This window comes from Conger conger, chromosome 2 (genome assembly GCF_963514075.1).
Source record: "Conger conger chromosome 2, fConCon1.1, whole genome shotgun sequence".
In the NCBI taxonomy this organism is placed as follows: Eukaryota; Metazoa; Chordata; class Actinopteri; order Anguilliformes; family Congridae; genus Conger; species Conger conger.
In genome coordinates this window covers 68,209,170-68,229,874 of record NC_083761.1, presented here as the reverse complement: position 1 = coordinate 68,229,874, position 20,705 = coordinate 68,209,170, and the positions used below count along the sequence as shown (strand labels likewise).

Genomic DNA, 20,705 nt, shown 5'->3' with positions numbered 1-20,705 from the left:
ACATAACACTGTACCCCAGCCTGCAATATATAATTAGTTAGTACATTTTTTGTTGAGAAAATGTGCTCGTTTGTACCCAAAGAGAGCATTACTGTACTTTCAGGGTACATTTGGTGCTCGAGGAACAGAAAGGTACCTCCACTGTCCTTTATTAGAGTGGAGGCCAGGTCCCAGCAGTGCTAGTAGAGGCGAGGCGTGCCTCAGCGAGGTCTTAATTAACCTCCAGGGCTGGTGATGGTCCTGGGCTCAGCTGCTCCAGGGCTGGTGATGGTCCTGCGGTCAGCTGCTCCAGCCCTGGTGATGGTCCTGCGGTCAGCTGCTCTAGTGCTGGTGATGGTCCTGCGGTCAGCTGCTCTAGTGCTGGTGATGGTCCTGCGGTCAGCTGCTCTAGTGCTGGTGATGGCCCTGTGTTCAGCTGTTCCAGGGCTGGTGATGGTCCTGTGCTCAGCTGCTCCAGGGCTGCAGTGTGTGTGAGTGGGCAGCGCTGGGCACTGGGCCCCTCAGAGACACTGGGACCTCCGTACGGGCTGGGTTTGGGGAGAGGATGTCACTGCATTTAAGCCCTCTTTTCTTCTTCGAATATGATGAGGACAATGCTCAATTCAGCCCAACAATGCTCACTCATGTTTAATCTACCTAAAAACTATATAGTACCTATCTCTGTATCAAGCCTGGTCTTGAAAACGCCCCAGAGTTCCTACATCACCTTCTCATTCATGAGTGTTGGGATTAAAGGATTTGTTTATCGTTTTTTTTCCCCATTAGCAGTTTTTCCACACTGTTCAAAGCCCATTGCTTGTTTGCTTGCTGGAAGCTTACACTGTACAGGATCATTATTTTCATTATTTTCCAGTGCAGTAGCATTTTGTGATATTTCAGTGCACTTGGCTCAAGTGCTGCTTCTTTAATGCTCTTTTTCCTCGTGTTGCTTAAGCCCTCAGGATTTTTCAAATTTCTAAAAATAGTCTTTGGGAGTAAAGCGTTTGTTATTCTCTGTTGTGCCTCGGTGGTGTATCCTGGGCTGGGCTCTGTATCTGACAGTTTCTGCCGTTCTGCACTTTCCAAGATTTCGTGTCCAACTCCTGCGGCACGTGGTGCGTCGTGTTAAGTGTGGCCAGATTGGAGTGAGCTGCCTCCCTGCGTTAATTTCCCTCATTGCCTGTTGCGGTAATGAGTGTGATGTGTGTTGAGTTAGGCCTGCGGCTGTTAGATTCCGGTGTTTCAGCGAGAGCCTCCTGTTGAGGGGAAGGGAGAGGAGAGAACGTACAGGTGGCGCAGGCTGCTTTGTGTATGCGCGCTCACGTAGCCAGCGAGCGGCTCCATATGCCCTCCATTAGGAGAGAGCGGGGGAGTTTGGGGGGGGGAGCGGGAGCGTGGGCGGGGAGGGGCGGCCATGTTGGCACACAGTCTGATTGACCTAATTATGGAACACAGCCGCTGGCTCCGGGCCCAGATGGTGCGTGCGCGGGGAGACGTCTTGAAAAACACTATCGTTCCGCACCTCCTGTCATTGCCCCCACCTCTCCCCCCCCCCCCTCAGCCCTCCAATAGGGCTGCATGGGGCAGACTGCCCGCCGCGGGGAGATGGGGGACAGGCATCTCTGATTGGCACATTTGGGCCAATTACCGAGGTAGTGGGGTCCGCTCCCACATTCACTGATCCGCCCTGCAACCCCGTGACTCCTCCTCGGGAACGTCCTGCTTCCTGCCTCTCCACCCGGAACGTGATACTGCCTGTGGAGGGAGGGCTCTTTATGTTCCAGTGGGCTCAGGCAGCACGAGAGGGAAGGGGAGAGACTGTGGACTGCGGGAAAAATATGGACCAAGTGCCTGTTAGTTCACCCACTGACTATCCCACGGGCGAGGGCAAAGCCTTTTGAAACCACGGAAGTGAAGTTTATGGGCACCGCCATGTTGTACAGTTTGGAGCCAGAGGCTGCACAATAGGGAAGGGGCTCCTCCATTAAGAGTGTGTGAGAGAGAGTGGCTCACCAAAAAGTATTCCTATTATTATTATTGTCCTCATAACACAATATCAGATGACATTAGATGAAGAAAAATCACCGATTGCTACTGCATTGTCTTATGGGATTATTGACTTTGTAATTTGCCCGCAATTGTACTATTGACTTTACATTTGAAATGGGTCTGAATGACCTATCCTGGAGCCAACCGCAGTGGCGCTAGTGCACGCGAGCAGGAAATGAGCTTTAAAAAGAAGCTCCGTTTCGGCCACTTGGGAGAGACACAGCGTCTTACGACCGTGCAGGTTCAATGTCATGGTGAAGATGTTAAAAAGCGACTGTACAAAAACCTTGTGTGTGTGTGTGTTTGTGCGTGTCTGTGTGCCTGTCTGCACACACACACACACACACACACACATTCATTTGGCAGTCAGGACACACGACGATTCTCACTAAAACAATCCACCTTCTAAAAATGATGTGTAACATAACGGGCCAATGGGCTTCCTCAGGCTGGAGACGTCATCAGATTTCTGGGGGAAGGACGGATTACAAGGTCAGAGCAGGACTGCCAGTCCCAGGTGGTTAATGCGTCTCCCGCTGGCTTGTGTTTGTATTTCCCTGGGGAATCCGCCCTGCATTCCTGTTGAATATACAAGGGTAACTGACGTGGAGCCGCGATTATACCTGCTCTACATCTGACGACACGAAACTCCCCTATATGTTCAATTATTCATCTCGCTATTATCAGGTATTCAGCTCCGAGTCGACATCCAAGAAGCCAAGTGGAAGATGAAGGGGGAATATGTATGTGCCTACCGGCTGTCTCGTTTGTATTCTGTTTCCGCCGTCAAACCAAAGTCTTACCATCGCCCTCCTCTCCCCCTCAAATTCACCCCTCGCCCTCCTTACAATAAGCCCAGCCATTAGGATCTGATAGAACAGCGCGCACTGTTTAAAAAGCCCCGATCAAACATCCGGAGCAGGTTCCTGAGTTCTCGGCTCCGCGCGATGGCCTTCTTACTTACGGCCGGACCTGACGGAGCGGCGGGGAGCTTGATGTAAGAGATGGAGATTGGATTATTTATATCCATCCATCCATCCGTCCATTATCTTAACCCGCTTATCCTGAACAGGGTCACAGGGGGGCTGGAGCCTATCCCAGCATACATTGGGCGAAAGGCAGGAATACACCCTGGACAGGTCGCCAGTCCATCGCAGGGCACACACACCATTCACTCACACACTCATACACTCATACCTATGGGCAATTTAGACTCTCCAATCAGCCTAACCTGCATGTCTTTGGACTGTGGGAGGAAACCGGAGTACCCGGAGGAAACCCGCGCAGACACGGGGAGAACATGCAAACTCCGCACAGAGAGGCCCCGGCCGACGGGGATTCGAACCCAGGACCTCCTTGCTGTGAGGCGGCAGTGCTACCCACTGCACCATCCATTGCACCGACCATTTATATGGTCCTGAATACCTCCCCATAACCCTGAGTGTCATCAGTGAGCTCACAGGCCCTGCAGTCTCAGGTCATGGGAGACACCGCAGTCGTTCCCTGCAGTCAGTCCGCTCTGCGCTCCTCAGGAGTTCTGCTACTCGTCACGTCATGTCGGCAGTGTCAGGCCAGCGGTGAACGAGGAGACAAAGGGAGCCGCTGTTAGTGTCACCTTCCTCTTGTCTTCCACGGTCAGATCACTAATCTGCTCTGCTGCAAATACAAACAAGACGCCACAAATTGCCAGTAATTTCAGTAAATTACGTGTTACCATGGTAGTTCAAAGGCCAGCACAAATATTTAATGCCACTGTTGTTGTTTCCCTCAGCGGAGGATAGAGTTAGTCAGAAAAGGACATATACTGTGTTTTATAAGAAGACAATGCGAGTACTGAACTGTGCTTCATTCAGACACGTAAAACATGTGGAGGTTCAGCCCCCTGGCTGAGGTAACCAGACTGAATTTCAGCCCCCTGGCTGAGGTAACCAGACTGAATTTCAGCCCCCTGGCTGAGGTAACTAGACTGAATCTCAGCCCCCTGGCTGAGGTAACCAGGCTGAATTTCAGCCCCCTGGCTGAGGTAACCAGGCTGAATTTCAGCCCCCTGGCTGAGGTAACCAGGCTTTTGGCCAAAATGTCATGATTCCATTGACTTTAATGAGAGCAGCAGAACCAGCTGATGCAAAATCATACCATAACATTACAGATCCAGCACCATGTTTCACTGTAGGCATAACGTAGGTGTCCTTCTTCCAACACCAAACCCACTGCCGATGTGCGTGCTCAAGTCTTGTGACCATGCATCCTGTTCCAGTTGCCATTCCAACGCCATTTTGTTCACATTACACTTTCTTTCTTGTTTGCAGGCTGAGGCTTTTTGGTCACCTTGGCCAAATAGTGTCTGATGGTAGATTTTGCAACTTTTTGTTCTGACAATGTAATGTTTTATTTTTTTTGCCTTCTAAACCATACTGCCTTTTAACCTCTAAATCATTGACCTTTTAGTGGAAAGTTGTGTCTAAGGTTGTTTTTATTGTTTATAACCATCTCCTGACTTGTGAAAGTCATCACCTCCTCCGTGCCGTTCCCCATGGTGATGGATGGTGTGGATTTTTACGCGTTACCTCATTTTTATACACCCATAGAAACGGAGAACTCAGTAGCACGTTAACTATTCATTTATCTTTGGTGTACATAATTGTTACAATTCTTTATGGAAAAATAAATATAAATTGTTGACCAAAGTCATTGCATCTCTGAGCAATTGTATTAGCGGAAAAGAATCTGATTAAAATTTTGATTAAAGAGTAATCTGTATTCATAATATTTTTGTCTTGAAATTGAATCAAATGTAAGCAAATTTGCAAATGGCTTGTGCTGCCCAAGGAAAATGCCATCAGAGTGACTGCAGGACGACCTAAAGTACACAAACACAGTAACTGGGCCTCTTCACCTGACCTTGTGATAAGTACACCCGTGTTTACAGAATAAAGCCTGCGTCTGACCTCTGTGTGAAAAGCATTCCTCTTCTGGAGCTGTTGTACCTCCTGACCTCTGAACTCTCCAGCACGCTTTTTTTAAAGGCTGCATTTCTACGGCAGTCCCTGCGCTCTTCTTCCAATTACCTCCCTATCCCCGTGGTATTAAACATGAATGTGCTTCTCCCCCAGGCAAGGCAGTTTGATTCAGCTGTGACTGCTCCCTGTCTGCGGAGGACATGTTGTCTGTGCTGCAGAGATTCTCATTATCCCATGACTCCCTGCTCTCTCTCATCTCTCTCTATCTCTCTCTCATCTCTCTATCTCTCTCTCATCTCTCTCTATCTCTCTCATCTCTCTCTGTCTCTCTCTATCTCTCATCTCTCTATCTCTCATCTCTCTCTATCTCTCTCTCATCTCTCATCTCTCTCTATCTCTCTCTCATCTCTCTCTATCTCTCTCATCTCTCTCTATCTCTCTCATCTCTCTCTATCTCTCATCTCTCTATCTCTCTCATCTCTCTCTATCTCTATCTCTCATCTCTCTATCTCTCTCTCACCTCTCTCTATCTCTCTCATCTCTCTATCTCTCTCATCTCTCTCTCTCTCATCTCTCTATCTCTCTCTCATCTCTATCTCTCATCTCTCTCTATCTCTCTCATCTCTCTATCTCATCTATCGCTCTCTCATCTCTCATCTCTATCTCTCTCTCATCTCTATCTCTCATCTCTATCTCTATCTCTCTCATCTCTATCTCATCTCTCTCTATCTCTCTCATCTCTCATCTCTCTCATCTCTCTCATCTCTCTCATCTCTCTCATCTCTCTCATCTCTCTCATCTCTCTCTCTCTCTCATCTCTCTCTCTCATCTCTCTATCTCTCATCTCTCTCTCATCTCTATCTCTCATCTCTCTATTTCTCTATATCTCTCTCATCTCTATCTCTCTCTATCTCTCATCTCTCTCTATTTCTCTCACATTCACTGGTTTCCCTCACCGAGCCTCATCTCCGCCCACTGCTCCCGAACACCCCACTGTGTGCAGATCATGACCCGCATCAACAGGACCCGCTCCCGCCCCCTCCCAACCCCTTCCCTTCCCTCCCCGCGTCGACTTCCTGTTGATGCACTTTAGTCATGCATTTTTCATGGGCTACCAATGGGAAAGTACATGGGTGTGCTGGCCCTCATCAATGATTCAGAGCAGATGGAAGTGTTTGGAGGCTCGCAGCTTTCCGCTGCAATCTCAGCCCGACCTCGGAAGGGGCCTTGCGGGCACACCAGGCCCGGCCTACTTGTGATGATGACCAAGGTCGAGGAGGACCAGGACACCAATGCTGTACTCACACTCACCCATACGTGCACACGTACTTCAACAAGGTTCCTCTTGTGTCTTATCCACCGCTGTAGAGCTGAAGTCCATGAGCGCAGGGCTGGTAGCAATGAGCAGCTGGAGCATTGGGCCTGTTAAATAATCATCAGGGGAAAAAGCCAGGTTCTGTTGTCTGGGGGACAATCTGTCAGGGCGGCAGGTCTCCTCCGGTCTGTCCGGACTGCCGCACTCTGGACAGACGTCACTGACATCAGCACTGAGTCACCTGCGCTACGCCAGCTACAGCTGCGCTACGTGTCAGCGCCTCCGAGGGTCTGCGGGCTGATTATCGTCCCAGAATTCAGCCGGAAAGCCTCCTCTCCTCATTAAACGCCACAAGCGTCACTCCTGCCGCCGCTGGGACCGTGCGTCGCTGGAGAGGGGGGGGGGGGGGGCTGCGGGCGGTTCAGACAGGTTTTTCTCCCGATAATGAAAAGCTCAGTTCTGGCTTCCTGCTTCATATTCAGACTTGTGCTGTGTCACAGCTCACGCCGCTGCTGTGCGGCAGAGTGAGGAACCTGAGCTGCCAGGGAGACGCCGTCGGCAGCAGTATCCCACACCGCGCCGCCGCCTGCAGTTGGCGGGAGGTTCTGGCGGCCCGCGGTTTGGCGGGAGGAGTTGTCGGGTCCTGCCCCACGCGTACGCCCCAGGGCGCTGACTCGTTACAGCAGGGGTCGTCAGCTCTGGCCCTCGAATCCACATCTGGCCCTGCTTTTCCTTTCTCCCGGGAAATTAACTAAGCAATTAGTGCTGCTGGTTGGCCAGACTTGTGTGCACACCTGACTCCCAGGTAAAGGGAGGGTGGGAAACCAGCAGTTCTGCCTCCAAGGACCGTGAGTTGAGGAACAGGGCATTACAGTGCGCGGTAGAAATGTGGAACCTTCTAGAAGTTAATACTAATATACATATTTTTGTGCACTCGGTCTGTGTTTCTATGGCAATGCTTGAGGAAAGTGATGTCAGGATATTGTATTTTTTATAATATTATGTCATACTAGGAAGCCTGCCTTCCCTTCATGTGGTACTACTAAATGTGCATAACCCTTTGTAGTATTTATGCAATTTAATAAATTGACCTGTATAATATATTATGTCTTGCTTGGCTCTTACTCAAATCCACTGTTGGTATTGTGTATTGTACACATAAACTGATAGATGTACTTTTTTCTGACTCTTACACCCAGAACATCATCATCACCGTGATCATCATCATACTTGCAACAGGAAGACATCTATCAGCCTATTATATGAACTGAAGCCACCCATTCACCTCTCGTAGATTTTAAAGAGAATATGATCCACAGAACACATCATCAGGGTCCTGGACATGGTTATAAATGATTTCTATTTTTGCTTCACATACAGTGTCATCTTTCAAGATGTGCAGGAAGTGAGTGTTCCAGGTAACTCTATACCCTCTGTGTCCAATTCAGGATCCAGTAATGGCTTTAGTTTATAGTAAACCGGTTTGTCCAAAGAAAAGGTATTGATGTTTCGATAACACCTTGCCCCAGGGCTGGAGATTTCATGAATAACCCAGAATCCTCCACTTACTGAACGCTCTGGAGTAAATGATCTGTCTGACACAAATAGCGAGGTCGATCCTTCCCCTTGAGTCGGCCTTACCATTGGCATGTTATTTCTGGTCCGGTCACATGTCTGGTCACATGACTGGTTGTGTATGGGACAGTTTGCCTGTGTTTTCCGGTCATTATGTGGAATGGCTAAGACTCTCAACTTACCCTACGCTTTAGAGAGGTCATTTCAATAAGTGTGCTTGGGAACATTTTCAAGCGGATAACGTTTCAGCTGAAAGTGTCTGCCCACATGGAACTCATTCCAATCCCTTATTTTTCTCCACTTTTTCCTTTTCTTTTTCTTGCCCTCTAGCTCAACCCATCAGGAGAAGACTGGAAAAGATGAGAGAAAGAGAAGTCGAGACGGGGAAATGCCCTTGCTCCTGCGGACGTCGGCTCGAAGACACGGCTCGATCATTTAAACGTCAATCTTTCCGAAAAAATACTTCCGCAAAGGGTGCTCTCATGTTTTCTTTTGCTCAAAGGAAGGTTCCTAACTTAGAATTCTAGCTCCTCAAAGGAACGTTTAAAGGGGTTGGAACATCCTTAAAGATGGCGGACCTCGATCGATTTCCTTGTCGGGGGCAAGGAAAGGAAAAAAGTGGAGAAAAATAAGCGACTGGGATCGTCATCTTAATCACAGGAAGCATATGTGTCTGGAGCAGGATGTCTTGTCTGAGGCTGGTTGACAGGATATTCTGACAGGTGCTTTTGACCGTGAGCGGTTGACAGGTGATTTTGACCGTGAGCGGTGATGGGATGCTCCGTGTAATGGCAGCTGGGTCAGGCAGCTGTAAATGTATTCAGCGCTAATGAGGGTTTATACGTGCAGACGCAGGGTCACGTCTTCCTTCCCCGAAAGCCTGACTGCAGCGTTTAAGGATCGCGTTCCCGGCACTGACGCTAATGTTTCTCTCTCTTTGTTTCGCAGTTCTGCTCTGTCCAACCACACCTCTCGAAAGTTTGCGAGAGGCTTGCGTCGTTCCCGAATGACGATATTAGGATGTGCACAGGATGGGTGCTCGAGACATCTTCGAGACATCCTGGCCATCCATATTGGAAGCTATGATTAGCCAGGTAATTTGAGATAGGGCTCGCGGCTGCATTGTGAATCAGTGCCAACAGACTGGTGTAAAAAGACAGGGGATGTTTTAGTGCTGTGTTATTGAAATTCTTCTGGGCTTATTGAACGCTTCGATGACTAGGCGTGAAATGACCGTGCATTTTCTGCCTGAGCACCGTTCGCAATGCAGTGGCAGCCTTCCCAGCCCTGTTACTAGTATGGCAAAGTAAGGTCTGCTTACAACAACATTTTCTCAACCGTCTAATGCAAATAAACAGTCCCAGTACACACACTGTATACACTCTCGGAATAACAGATGCAAACATATTCCACCGGCTCTGGATCAGTGCCACTGTAAATGACTTTACTGTAAAAGCAAGTAAGCAAGTGTGCTGGAAGCCTGCTCAGTTATCTCGCCACTTCTCTGGGTCTTTTGTCTTAATCTACAATAGAAGTATATATATAATATAGTATATAATGTGTTTCATACCTTTTCCTAGTACACACTAGTAAATACAAGAAAAACAACCCAAATTGCATCTTGCATCTTTGTCTTGATGGTGAATGATTTTCGATGTTTAGATTAATTTAAAACTCACTCTGGTTTGAGCTGTTATTTACTTCAGACTATACCTTGTACAAATTACAACACTTTCCTCTGTAATCCCCTATAATATCTCTACCTCTCCTCTCACTCTCTGTCTCTTTCTCTCTCTCTCACCTCCTCTCTCCCTCTCTCCCTCCCTCTCTCTCTTTCTCTCACTTCTCTCCCTCTCTCTCTCATCTCTCTCTCTCTCTCTCTCTCTCTCTCTCTCTCTCTCTCTCATCTCTCTCACATTGCAACATGTTCATTCATCCCAGAACATCAGGAATGCAATCTGGGTATTATATATCACAATTTTATTACAAAAATTAGATCTTTTTCATCTTTCAGTGTTGCCATGCTTTGAGCATATAACAATACAGTAAAAAACCCCAACCCAGAGGGATAGTAAAAGCAGATTTCATCGATGCTGTTGCAGCATTTTTCTTTCATGCTGTTACTGTACAGATAACATTCCTAATACAGAATACAAACACCTGCCAAAACACGTCATGTCCTTTAACAAATTGCTATTAAATACATTTAATAGAAGAAGAATTTGGTTCCAAAATAAATAAATACAAACAATAAGCAAATTATAATGAATGTGCTAAATCTTTGCACCAGCCCAAGGCACCCAGGCTTGTAACATATTGGCAATTAACGACATTCTTACAGAAACACGAAGCAAATAATGATAACAATAAATTAATCTGTCTCTCTCTCTCTCTCTCTCTCTCTTTATATGTATATATATATATATATATATATTTATATATACACACACATTTTATTTTACATACCACATAATTTCTGATTCACTCGTCAATCACAGTGCAAGTTCCAGGAAAGGGAGGCTTTTTTGGGGGAAGGGGGCGGGGTCGATCATTAAACTCGACACAATGTCCTTGGATTGGTCAAATACAAGTGCCAGGACTGTTACCTGACCCTCAATTTCAGAGGGAAGTGACGTAAATCCAGGTTGTGTTGTGATAATTACTGTCCCATATAAGGCTTCGGTTGCCCAGTTGCAGCTCCGTATGCGCAGAGGAGTTGGACGGGCCAGTCAGACATCGCGCTTGCAAATTAAACTCCCGATTTAAAAAGAAATTAAAACCAGCACTGTCCCACTGAAGTTTCCAAGACAAATGAAAGGGGAAAAACCAAGCCCAAGTGTCGTGTTTTGCACATAAATATTTAAATATTTATAGAAATCCCGGTTCTGCGCTATATCTTAAATAAATATTTCAGTTTTTTAAATCAACATTAAAATGAAGACTAGACCGATAGAGGCTTGGAAATACGCATTTCTGCTTGGCTTTTTATTTTTATTTTTTTTCTTTGCGGTTCTGCAGTTCAGTTGATTTGACGGCAAGGCTCGAATGTCCACTTGGTAGCTCCACCGTAGATCTCGATGCTGGTCTCCGACCACGAGAAGACGTTGCCAACCTGTGCTTTGTTGCTGCACGTTGCCAAATTGTAAATATCTCCAGCAGAAAGCTTCTTATCCCACATATTGAAATTTGCCAGCTCACCAACAAAAGCTTGTGTTGCATCAAAACCTCCTCCCAATGTGTCCTGTAGAAAGACAAGTGGATGTACCAACATTTAGATTGATGGTGGTGGAATTCATTGTGTGCAATAATTCCAGTCATTTTCTTAGGAGATTTACACTTAAATAATGTAAGAGGTAGGCTCATACATTTTGCATCGCGTTAATATGGGAAAACTAAATGGTTCCTTTTCGTTTCAGTCTCAAAGGGTGACTGTTACAAAGCAGCCCACTTGCAGGGTTGTAATTTATAGCACCTATCGTGTGAACGTGGGCGTGCAACTGGGGCCAAATGTACAGTATGGTTTTCACTCTATATATGACTTGTTGGACCACTTGTCCTGCTTGTAAAATTATTAGCAGCATATTCCGCCCTTGAGGACCCAATGGATTGCACTTATGTTGTCTATCAATTGGAATACTTGCGTACAAATGGGCGTTTTCTTTTCTTTTTTTCAAATTGTGGCTACATGCTTCAACACGTTTCAAGTTCAATCGACACTGGCCGCTATATAGGTCTATTATAGAATATAAGGTGAATTTAAGTTGATGCAAAACTAGAACGTTGAAGCAGTATTGAAAACAAAAGCATCTCACCTGTTCTTGTCCCAGCACGAGAACTCCGTGGGGTTTGATGGGGTGGTACGGCGCGAGGTTTTCTCCACTTCCCCGCATTACTCCGTCCTGGAACGCTTCCCACACCCCGTCGCGTGTGGTCCAGGTGACGCAGATGTGATGCCATTTCCCATCATTAATGAGAAATGGCAACTTTGCCACCTGTGACAGGCAACACGTATACCTCTGTTATCTCAAACGTATAGGCCAACCGCAGCCTAGATTCTTTCATCCTTTCAGCTTTTTATATTACCAAGTGGGCGTAATTGCAGACTAATAGCATAGCATTAGTCAGTCGTATGGTTTAGTAAAAGCACCACACTTCAAAGATGAGATGTACTTGATCTCATCGTTTTGACAATAGACAAGTGCACTCAACTTATCAAAAACGAGGGTTCGATTTCGACCGGTTTCTGTGTACCATTATGTAGGCTAAATCATTAAGTAGCCTACATTATACGCTATATTTATATAGCGCTGTGTAACATGGATCTTCGCAATAAGCTGCATGTGTAAATGGAGACACTGTGCTATGGTCTTGTTCTGATGTTGTCTTTGGTGGTATCTCGGATTCTCTACCTTATCATTGATGAGTATCTCCATCGGGTTGTTTCCCCACTCGATGAGTACCAGCTCGTTAGCCTGTGCGGGAACAGCGTATGAGAAAGGAGTGCCCACTCCCGGAGACGCATTGGACTTGATCCACATGCACACTGTGAAAGCGTACATCTCAGGAAGGCTCTTCTTCACTTTGGCAAACATATAATTCGTTCGCAAAGGGAAGGTCAGTTGAAACTTGTCCAAAGGTCTGTTGTCTTTCTGGCCTACAGTAAAAAGAAAAGAAAAACGTGTTATTTCGCATAAATGTGATTTACCACACTCGCTACAGTATCAATCAAGCCCTCTCTCTTTCAAATTGTTCAATTTTCTCAATGGAATGGGAATATTGGAAAGTGAAACAAAGCCTGGTATTTGGGTGAGTGAAACAACATAACGTAGCTTACAATCGCACCATATAGCCTATTAGAACACAGAGTTCCGTGAATACAGAAATGCCACTGTCTGTACATTGGCTTTTAATGAGAAAACAGATGCTATGTTTTTCACCTGGATTGCAAAAGGTGTGCTGCCGATCGTTTCCAAGGAATACAGATTGACGCGTGATGAATTCAGACAATGTTTCTGATAAAACGGCAAATTCTGTAAACAATTCGACCCTACACTTTCTGCAGCATCTCATTCTCTCTCTCTCTCTCTCTCTCTCTCTCTCTCTCTCTCTCTCTCTTTCCCCCTCTCTTTCTCTCTCCCACACTAATCTCCTTCCGCTTTACAACATTTTGATGCCTGTTGTAACGAGCGGAGTATGCCACAATCAATATTCTAAATGCGCTCGAGAATTAGGTTAGATGCAGCGGCCATCGTTAGGATTCCTGATGAACTTTGAGCAACTAAAAGCTCGGGATATGGGGGAAGCTGCTCTGCAGGGGCTCACTCAAATCAGCCATATGCGTTTTATGTACTTTACCATAGGCTACAATACTACTGGTAGAACTGTGGAATACTAACATTTACAGTTGATTAAGATAGTACATTATTTTCTGCGAAGCATTCCAGTATGCCATAAATGTGTTAATATGGAACAGGATATGCAAAGCAATGCAGGTTTCTATCCCCCGCCCTAACCGTACTGTGTTCGCTGCGACACTTTTGGGGCAAACTGGCGTGCGGTTTAGATTCAATTTTATTTCTTCGTTTATTTTATATGAAATAATCAATGAGATGATACAAGAGGACGTAAACGATGCAAACATTGCACACACTTAAGCCTTTAAGATAGTAAACATCATCACATTTTTGTGATTTGGTTAGAGACGAAGTAATATACACAGGCGCTTTGGAAACGTCTCTTTTACCTTTCTCCAAGTCGGTGATTCTGTGGTGCAGTGAGGTGAGGGTCGATTCCACTCTGCCGCGCTGATCGGTCTCATTCCTCTGACCAGGTTTACTCTCCTCCAAAGTGTTGACGCGGGACAGTACCTGCTTCTCCATGTCGTCGATTTTGTTCTGGAGAAGATCTTTCAGGCTATTTGTCTGAGCTGAATTGTTGGTTCTACTGAATTGCTGTACGGGACAAAGAACGGTTGAAAAGGTTATTCGATTTAAAATGGTTGATGCTCAGTAAACACGCTCTTGCACGTGCCGGAGCACTTCGCGGCTGAACACAGATAAACTCATTTAGAGCTTATTGCATCACGTTCTTAAAGACTGACTGCATGAAGCGACTACATTTGCAGAAGAAGAGGATTCTTTACGGCGAGGGCTTCACGAGGATGAAAGTAATTATATTCCAGCAGCGGAAAAGCTTTTTTGAAGGTGACGATATTAAAGGGCATATCTGAAATGTTATATCTGAAACTGGATACAACTGAAGGGAACAACGTTTCTGTATAACTATAATTATTTTTCCTAATTGTTATTAGACTAAAAATGCCATTTGACTGTGCGCCATTTCTGATTAAGTCCTGTACATGTGAATATACTGATACTTAATATGTAACGCATTCAGTGTTCTGTAGGGCAAAAATAAAATACACCTACCTCCAGGTTTTCAAGCCTCTGTTTAAGTGTCTGTAAAGTCTGTCCCAGTTGTGCGAGCGTATCCGATGGACCCCTTGATACATCCCCCATAGTGTTTTTGGAGCCCGTTTCTTTTCTCCTGCCCCCAGCTCTTGAGTCCCCGGGCTCAGGTAGAATCTGGCCCTCGCACCTAGTCAACTTTGAAGTCAGTTCTCTGATTGTTTCTTTTTGGTTCATAATGGTTTCCTTTTGCTGGAGCACTGTCTCCCTTAGCTGCATAACCGTCGTCTTCAAATCGTCCCCTGGTCCGCTGTTTTGCAAAGTGGCCGTACATAAGTCCATATCCTTGGGTACAGACGTACAAATAAATTGGGTCTGTCCGAAATCTTGGGTAGCCCCTTCCAGAAGTAAGAAAGAGAGTAGAAAAAGTTTCCGTGAGATCCCTTCCATCGTGTTCCCGTGTGTTGCTTTTGGTAAACTTAAGTCTAGTGTTGGTGGTTTCAGCACTTCGGAGCTGTCCACCGAAGCTGTGAGGAGTTCATAGCGCGCGCCTGCTTTATATAGAGCTGGGACGGTGCAGCGCAGGTTCGCCGCATCACAGGGTGTATTCCTACTTTTCCACCCCAATCCCCTCCTCCCTCCTTGTTAAGGTGGATGAAAGGCTACGCTGAATCTAGCTCAATAACGGAAACTCGTGATATTTAAAAGCTGATTTATTTCTCCTGTCGCTTTTCAACGTTAAATCAATATTCTGTGAGCGTGACTTCAAAGTACGACCTCATTTTTTTAATTTTGATATTACTACATAGGCTACACTGTTTAATTATTATTATTATTATTAAAACCGCTGTACAGTCTATTTTTACTGGTATTCCTCGTTTTCCGTTTTCTTTTTTTCTTAGGTTTTGTTTTCTTTATATGCATGTGTGAATTTCACTGATGTATGTAATAAATGTAATAACCCATGTAATAAACACATAATAAAGTTTAGTTTTGTTGAGCGGAGCTGGAGCCTTAAATCTTTTTAAAAAATCACATGTTACTGCTTGCATTCGACCTTTCTACAGTATCAACCGAAGAACAAATATATCACTGCTTTCATCTTAAGAAATATAATTCATATTAGGACGGTTTTGCAGTGTAAACACTGCAACACCGCTACCCGGGCTACAGTAAATATTGACGCTTTTATATATTAACATACAGTGTTTGGAAATGTAATTTAATATGTGCATTGGGCATATTGACACACAGACAGACAGACAGACAGACACACACACACACACACACACGCACGCACGCACACACACACACACACACACACACACACACACACACATTTGATTTACTTGAGCAGTTCCATTTCCCTTTCATACATTTCCATTTGATACTGTAAACCTGAAACACGTTTCATTGAAGTTCCCAGGAAAAAATATGTATTCAGTGAATATATTATTTAGAAATGGTTTGGCTTTTGACATTTTTATTGGTCGTAGCAAGCAAATGGCTATATTGTAGACAATGATTAACATCAAGATGTAAAACCTGCAATACTGAATATTATTTATTATTTAATATTATTAATAGCTCGGAGTAGTGTGTTTTTATTTACATAGTTGTACTCTCTTGAAGTACTAACGTTACATTAAATATGACACATTTATTGTAGGCCTATGTGTGTAATTCTTTGTGTTAAACTGGTGGCGTAAATTTTGTAAAGTCATATTGTAAGAAGCCTTTTACACAAACTTTTTCCTGGAGTCCACCTTAAGACTGACTCCTCCCACTGTCCCAAGGGATCAGAGATCCTGGAGGCTTGCCTGCCCCGCAGAATGTCAGCCTTTGCGCTCGTCGCTCAAATTCACTATTTTGTGTACACGTTTCCTACGCCACTATTCTCGGCGGCTTGTTTCACTCCTCTGATTCGAACAGATCTAGATTAAACGTTTATTTGAATATAGACTAATTCTGTGTATTTATTTTGCATTTTTCTACTTGTCCATAATCATAGCTCTGTTCAGGGACGCATGTTTATATACATGGCTTTATTGTAATAATTATGACAGCAAGATTGCTCTTAAGAGTGGCTAAGAGTGCATTTTTATTACTGGTGTTTGCTTGTAAATGTAATTTTATGGACTTGTACAATAGTTTGCACTGATTACTTAGTAAATCACTTCTTTTGGAAGGACGACACCATCTCGGAATAAATTACATGAAACCAGAGAATACATGCATCAACATATAGTGAGGCGACAGTTAATATTTATACTCGTATGAGAAGCCGAGCTGCTCTTTCGTCGATCATCCGTAGAATTGTGGTGTAGGCAGCAATTTAAGTTTCACATGTCATCGGTGCACTGGCAAAAATCCACGTCACTCACGCCTTTTGTGTTGATAAGGAGCCCAGTTTATGTGTCACAGTACGCTGGATAAATCCTTGTTGGGTGTGTGCTGTTTCCACAAGGAGGTCGAGATGTTTGGCTTCACTTGCTATCAAGCAGTCGAGGGCTCGAGTGATTTTACTGCGTCTTTCCGCAGCCTCTCTATACAGAGAACAGCAGAAATGTTTTTTTCTTAAAAAATAATCCTTTTCAGCTGACATTTATCGAGACGCATGCGGAATTGAATGAGCGGGGGCTTTTTAAAACTTTACTATCAAGGGCCGCTAAAGGAATATGCAACCGTTCATTTCATATAATTAATTTAACAGGTTGTTGCATAACCGCCCTCGAGGCTGTCATATTAATATTTATAAGATATACAGATAAAAGAAAGCACAGATCGTCCACACTGAAGATTAAATTCCAAAATGGTGCACTCGATTTAGTGCAGTGTCGAACATATTACGCCCTAATACGTCATTCTATCATTTTAACGTTTCCAGAATAAACCGCGCAACTTTGACCCTAGAGGCCATATTTCTTCCTACCATAGGAAAGTGCGAACCGATTATATGAAAGACTTGGTTATTACACATTTTAGAAGGCAATTATTTCAATATAGATGCCATTTTCGACAAACACACGCACACACACACACACACACACACACACACACACACACACACACACACACATTTAAGACAGAATACATATGAAGCATGTAAATACAATGCATGCTTGAACTACAAAGTTAAAGCAAGCCTTGATTTAACAGGTCAGCAGCTGATGCAAAGCAATTCACATTGGCGTTGCAATGAAATAACAAATGAACCAAATTTTAATTCAACAAACACAAAAATTGCATCCCTTAGTACTTCTTTTACCCATTAGGAGATTCCAATGATATAATAGACTGCAGAGTTGTAATGTTTTTCATGTAATGTCTGTTAAGTATGAAATTACAGCAAATAACTTACATGTTACATGCTCCATTGGTCAGATCTTTGATTCCATTTTTATCCGTACATTTATCTGCAGTACTATCATGATCATTAACATTCAATTCTGTCAAGTGCATTTTGGCACATTGACAAGGAGATACTCACAAGGTTGAGAGTTGTTTTCTTCGGCAACCAGACACAAATCATGCACTTTCTAAATGTCTCTCTCAATCATAATTTTGACATCAATTCCCTGGCAGTCCTGAAGTAGAGCCTCATAAGTCCGCTCCGTACATTCAAAGCACTGATTTCAAACAGCTATTCAGAATTCCTGTTGATGCTCATTCATTACAACTTCTATTGCTGAAAAACTGAACCTTACACAATAGTAATACAATTTAGTTAAGGTTAAGGTTAAGTGGTCAATGTCAGTCTTCACTGTTGTGCTTTTTATTGACTTGGTAAACAAGACTGGCAGGGTCAAGAGTTCAGCTGTTACAGACATTTTCTCATTGTCTATTTCTAGTGCTCTTGATATGCTGATAAATCTTAAAGTGACTGTAAATGTAAATCTGTGAATGGCTTCAAACTACATTGAATGGTGTTATTGTGGTATGTATTGAATGGGATTGAATGGGTGGAGTTCAATTTATTACCAGATTCTGAGCTATTGGATCAGGTACCTCAATGACATCAAGAATTCCCTGACCTAATGGCCAATGTGTGGAGTCTGCATCTTTTCAGCTCTTAATCCCTCTACCGACCTTATCCCTCTCCCACTCTCCCTCCTCTTTTGCTACACAATTTACTTGTTGGAGCCCCCTCCCCCCCTTAACTCCTCCCAAAATGAAGCAGTCCAATAAATCAGTCCAGACCACACCCATACAATCCTGAAATACAGAATTTATGACTTGAAATATGTTATTATAGTTATTTACATTACTATGAATACATATTTGGTATGTGTGTAGTGGATACATCCCTCTGTGATAATTTATGGTTATTTCAGAGTTTTCCAGCCACACTGCACTCATATCTTGGCCTGCTTGGGCTTGGAAGTTTTGCTGTTACAGCTGTCACATAACCTCTGGTGGTGTCGCAGTGTTGGTGTCACTTTATTCCTTTTAAAGGTTTGCACTGTTTCTTACCTGACAAAGGAGTAAACGCGTGCATGTATAATAATACCCTGAGTCCTGTCACTGCTGCTCAGGGCTTGTCACATCATCGCTGTGCTGATGACTCTCAACTCTTTCTTTCCTTACCACCATCTTCCCTGCAGGTCTCTAGAACTCAGTCTCTGTTTGTCTCAACGGCGTGGAAAACAGCTGCCTTAAAGCGCAACCCGGCAAAGACTTATACTGCTCTGTTGGGTTCTTCTCGGACCTTCTAGTAACGGTTAGCAAATGCAACCACGACTCGACCACACTGTGAACATGACAGTGGTGAGCCAAGCATACAGATTCGTCCTCTACAGCATCAGGAGTATCTGTTTTTTTTAACCAGCGATTGAAGCCCGTTTGGTTCAGGCTGTTCCTCTCTCGCTTTGTGAGACTGTGACTGTGCAACTCATCCAGGTCACTGCTGCTCACCTGGCATACAACCCCCAAATCAATCCCATAACTCCCCCCTCTTCACTGCCTTCCCTAGCTATCCATAACCGTTCACATCTCATTTAAAATCTGGCAGTCACAAAGTTCATACCTTGATCATCAGATTGTACACACCAGCTAGACAACTTCAAGATGTCACGCTCCTTCCCATCTCCAAGCCTCTGGTCACTTCAGTCGTTTGTTCTGGCCCTTTGATGGTGGAATTATCTTCCCACAATAGACACAACAGAAAATATTTTGACCATCTGTCCACACAGACTGAAGACCCACCTCTTCAGGCTGCACCTTGGCTCTTCCGTGTTGGCTCTTCTCTACACTTACAGAGCCCTAATGGCTGAAGGTGTAGCTTCATTTCTTGTTTTCAGAGCCCATGTCTTTGCTGTAGTCAGCTTAAAGTCCTTTCATGCTCATTGGGGTAGTTTTGTTCTTGTTTGTATTATTTCGTTTAACATTAATAGGGAAGTAGACTCAATCATGTATGCATTTCCTGCACTTACTGTCTCTACTTTCCTCCTCAGGGAATTACTGCACTTTGATCCTTGATCCTTGCGCCTTGCATTGCAAGTTCTGCCGGATAAGAACATTCGGTCAAATGGCAGTAAACATTTAATTGAAAGTTGTCTATTGGGTTAGTTGTCAAACTGCCAAAAATGACTGTGATATGGGAACCCCACCCATCTTTTGTAAATAAACTATTCAGTGCTCAATTTGCTTTATCTGCTTTTTCTGAATGCAAAGGAAAATTTACACCATATGGAAATATTCAATATTAAATCATAATTAATCAGTCACTCATTCTGTGGTTAAAAATCATTTTCACATCCTTTTTTTATGTACTGTATGTGCCATATCATAGTGCCATAAGATTTCATGGTTATTATCAGCTAACCTGCTCTAGGTAAAACCTACCCCAATCCTGCATTAATGACTGTGTCTTTTGTTAATGATTGCTATTATTGCCAGCCCAAATTATTGCATTACACTTACTTTACACTTAGCAATGTTATTGATGCATGTATACTGTGTCCCCTGCTACACACTCTTCTTCTGCATTTTGCTTGCATAAGCGATCACAGCAAAAGGTTATCGGGGTTGCAGTTATAGACTTCACACAAGGTGAGATTTGTTTCAACCTCAGCAAATATAACCGCACATTTATTTACAAGGCGTCCTATAAACTGTTGCACTGACAGATTCATTAACTCAGAGATGGCAAATTAACTTGTCAATTGTCCTCAATTTGTTCAATTATTGATTTCCGTAGGTAGTAATCAGCAAGGTGGTGAAGCTATAGGCAAGGAACAGTCAGGATAAAAAATGGTTAAAGAGTAAAGCATCAAGATCAAATTCTTACCGTCAGGCTGTCTTGAGTAACCGTATGAAAACACAGTCATCTACTGCTCTCATTCCACACTCATTGGTCAATCTTATTCAATTTATCCAGCGCCTACCTGCTAGAAAATAGACATTTGTCACATTTGTGAC

The 20,705-nt window shown here is 44.1% G+C and overlaps 1 protein-coding gene across 1 annotated transcript; it reads right to left on the bottom strand.

The window, feature by feature from the left end:
* Nucleotides 1-9,841: 9,841 nt before the first annotated feature.
* Nucleotides 9,842-14,802, bottom strand: nptx1l (neuronal pentraxin 1 like). Its single transcript, XM_061232001.1, has 5 exons — nt 14,307-14,802; nt 13,622-13,829; nt 12,288-12,532; nt 11,691-11,870; nt 9,842-11,119 (listed from the first exon to the last, which is right to left on the bottom strand). The coding sequence occupies exons 1-5, from the start codon at nt 14,733-14,735 to the stop codon at nt 10,898-10,900; spliced, it is 1,284 nt and encodes a 427-aa protein (XP_061087985.1). The 5' UTR covers nt 14,736-14,802; the 3' UTR covers nt 9,842-10,897.
* Between the last annotated feature and the right edge of the window lie 5,903 nt (nt 14,803-20,705).

Bases quoted from the DNA above. Each gene is read 5' to 3' on its own strand.
- nptx1l (XM_061232001.1), bottom strand. From the start codon at position 14,735: ATGGAAGGGATCTCACGGAAACTTTTTCTACTCTCTTTCTTACTTCTG. The intron at 13,830-14,306 runs GTAGGTGTATTT...TGTCCCGTACAG, and splicing joins AGAGGCTTGAAAACCTGGAG to CAATTCAGTAGAACCAACAA. The intron at 12,533-13,621 runs GTAAAAGAGACG...TTTTTACTGTAG, and splicing joins AATCACCGACTTGGAGAAAG to GCCAGAAAGACAACAGACCT.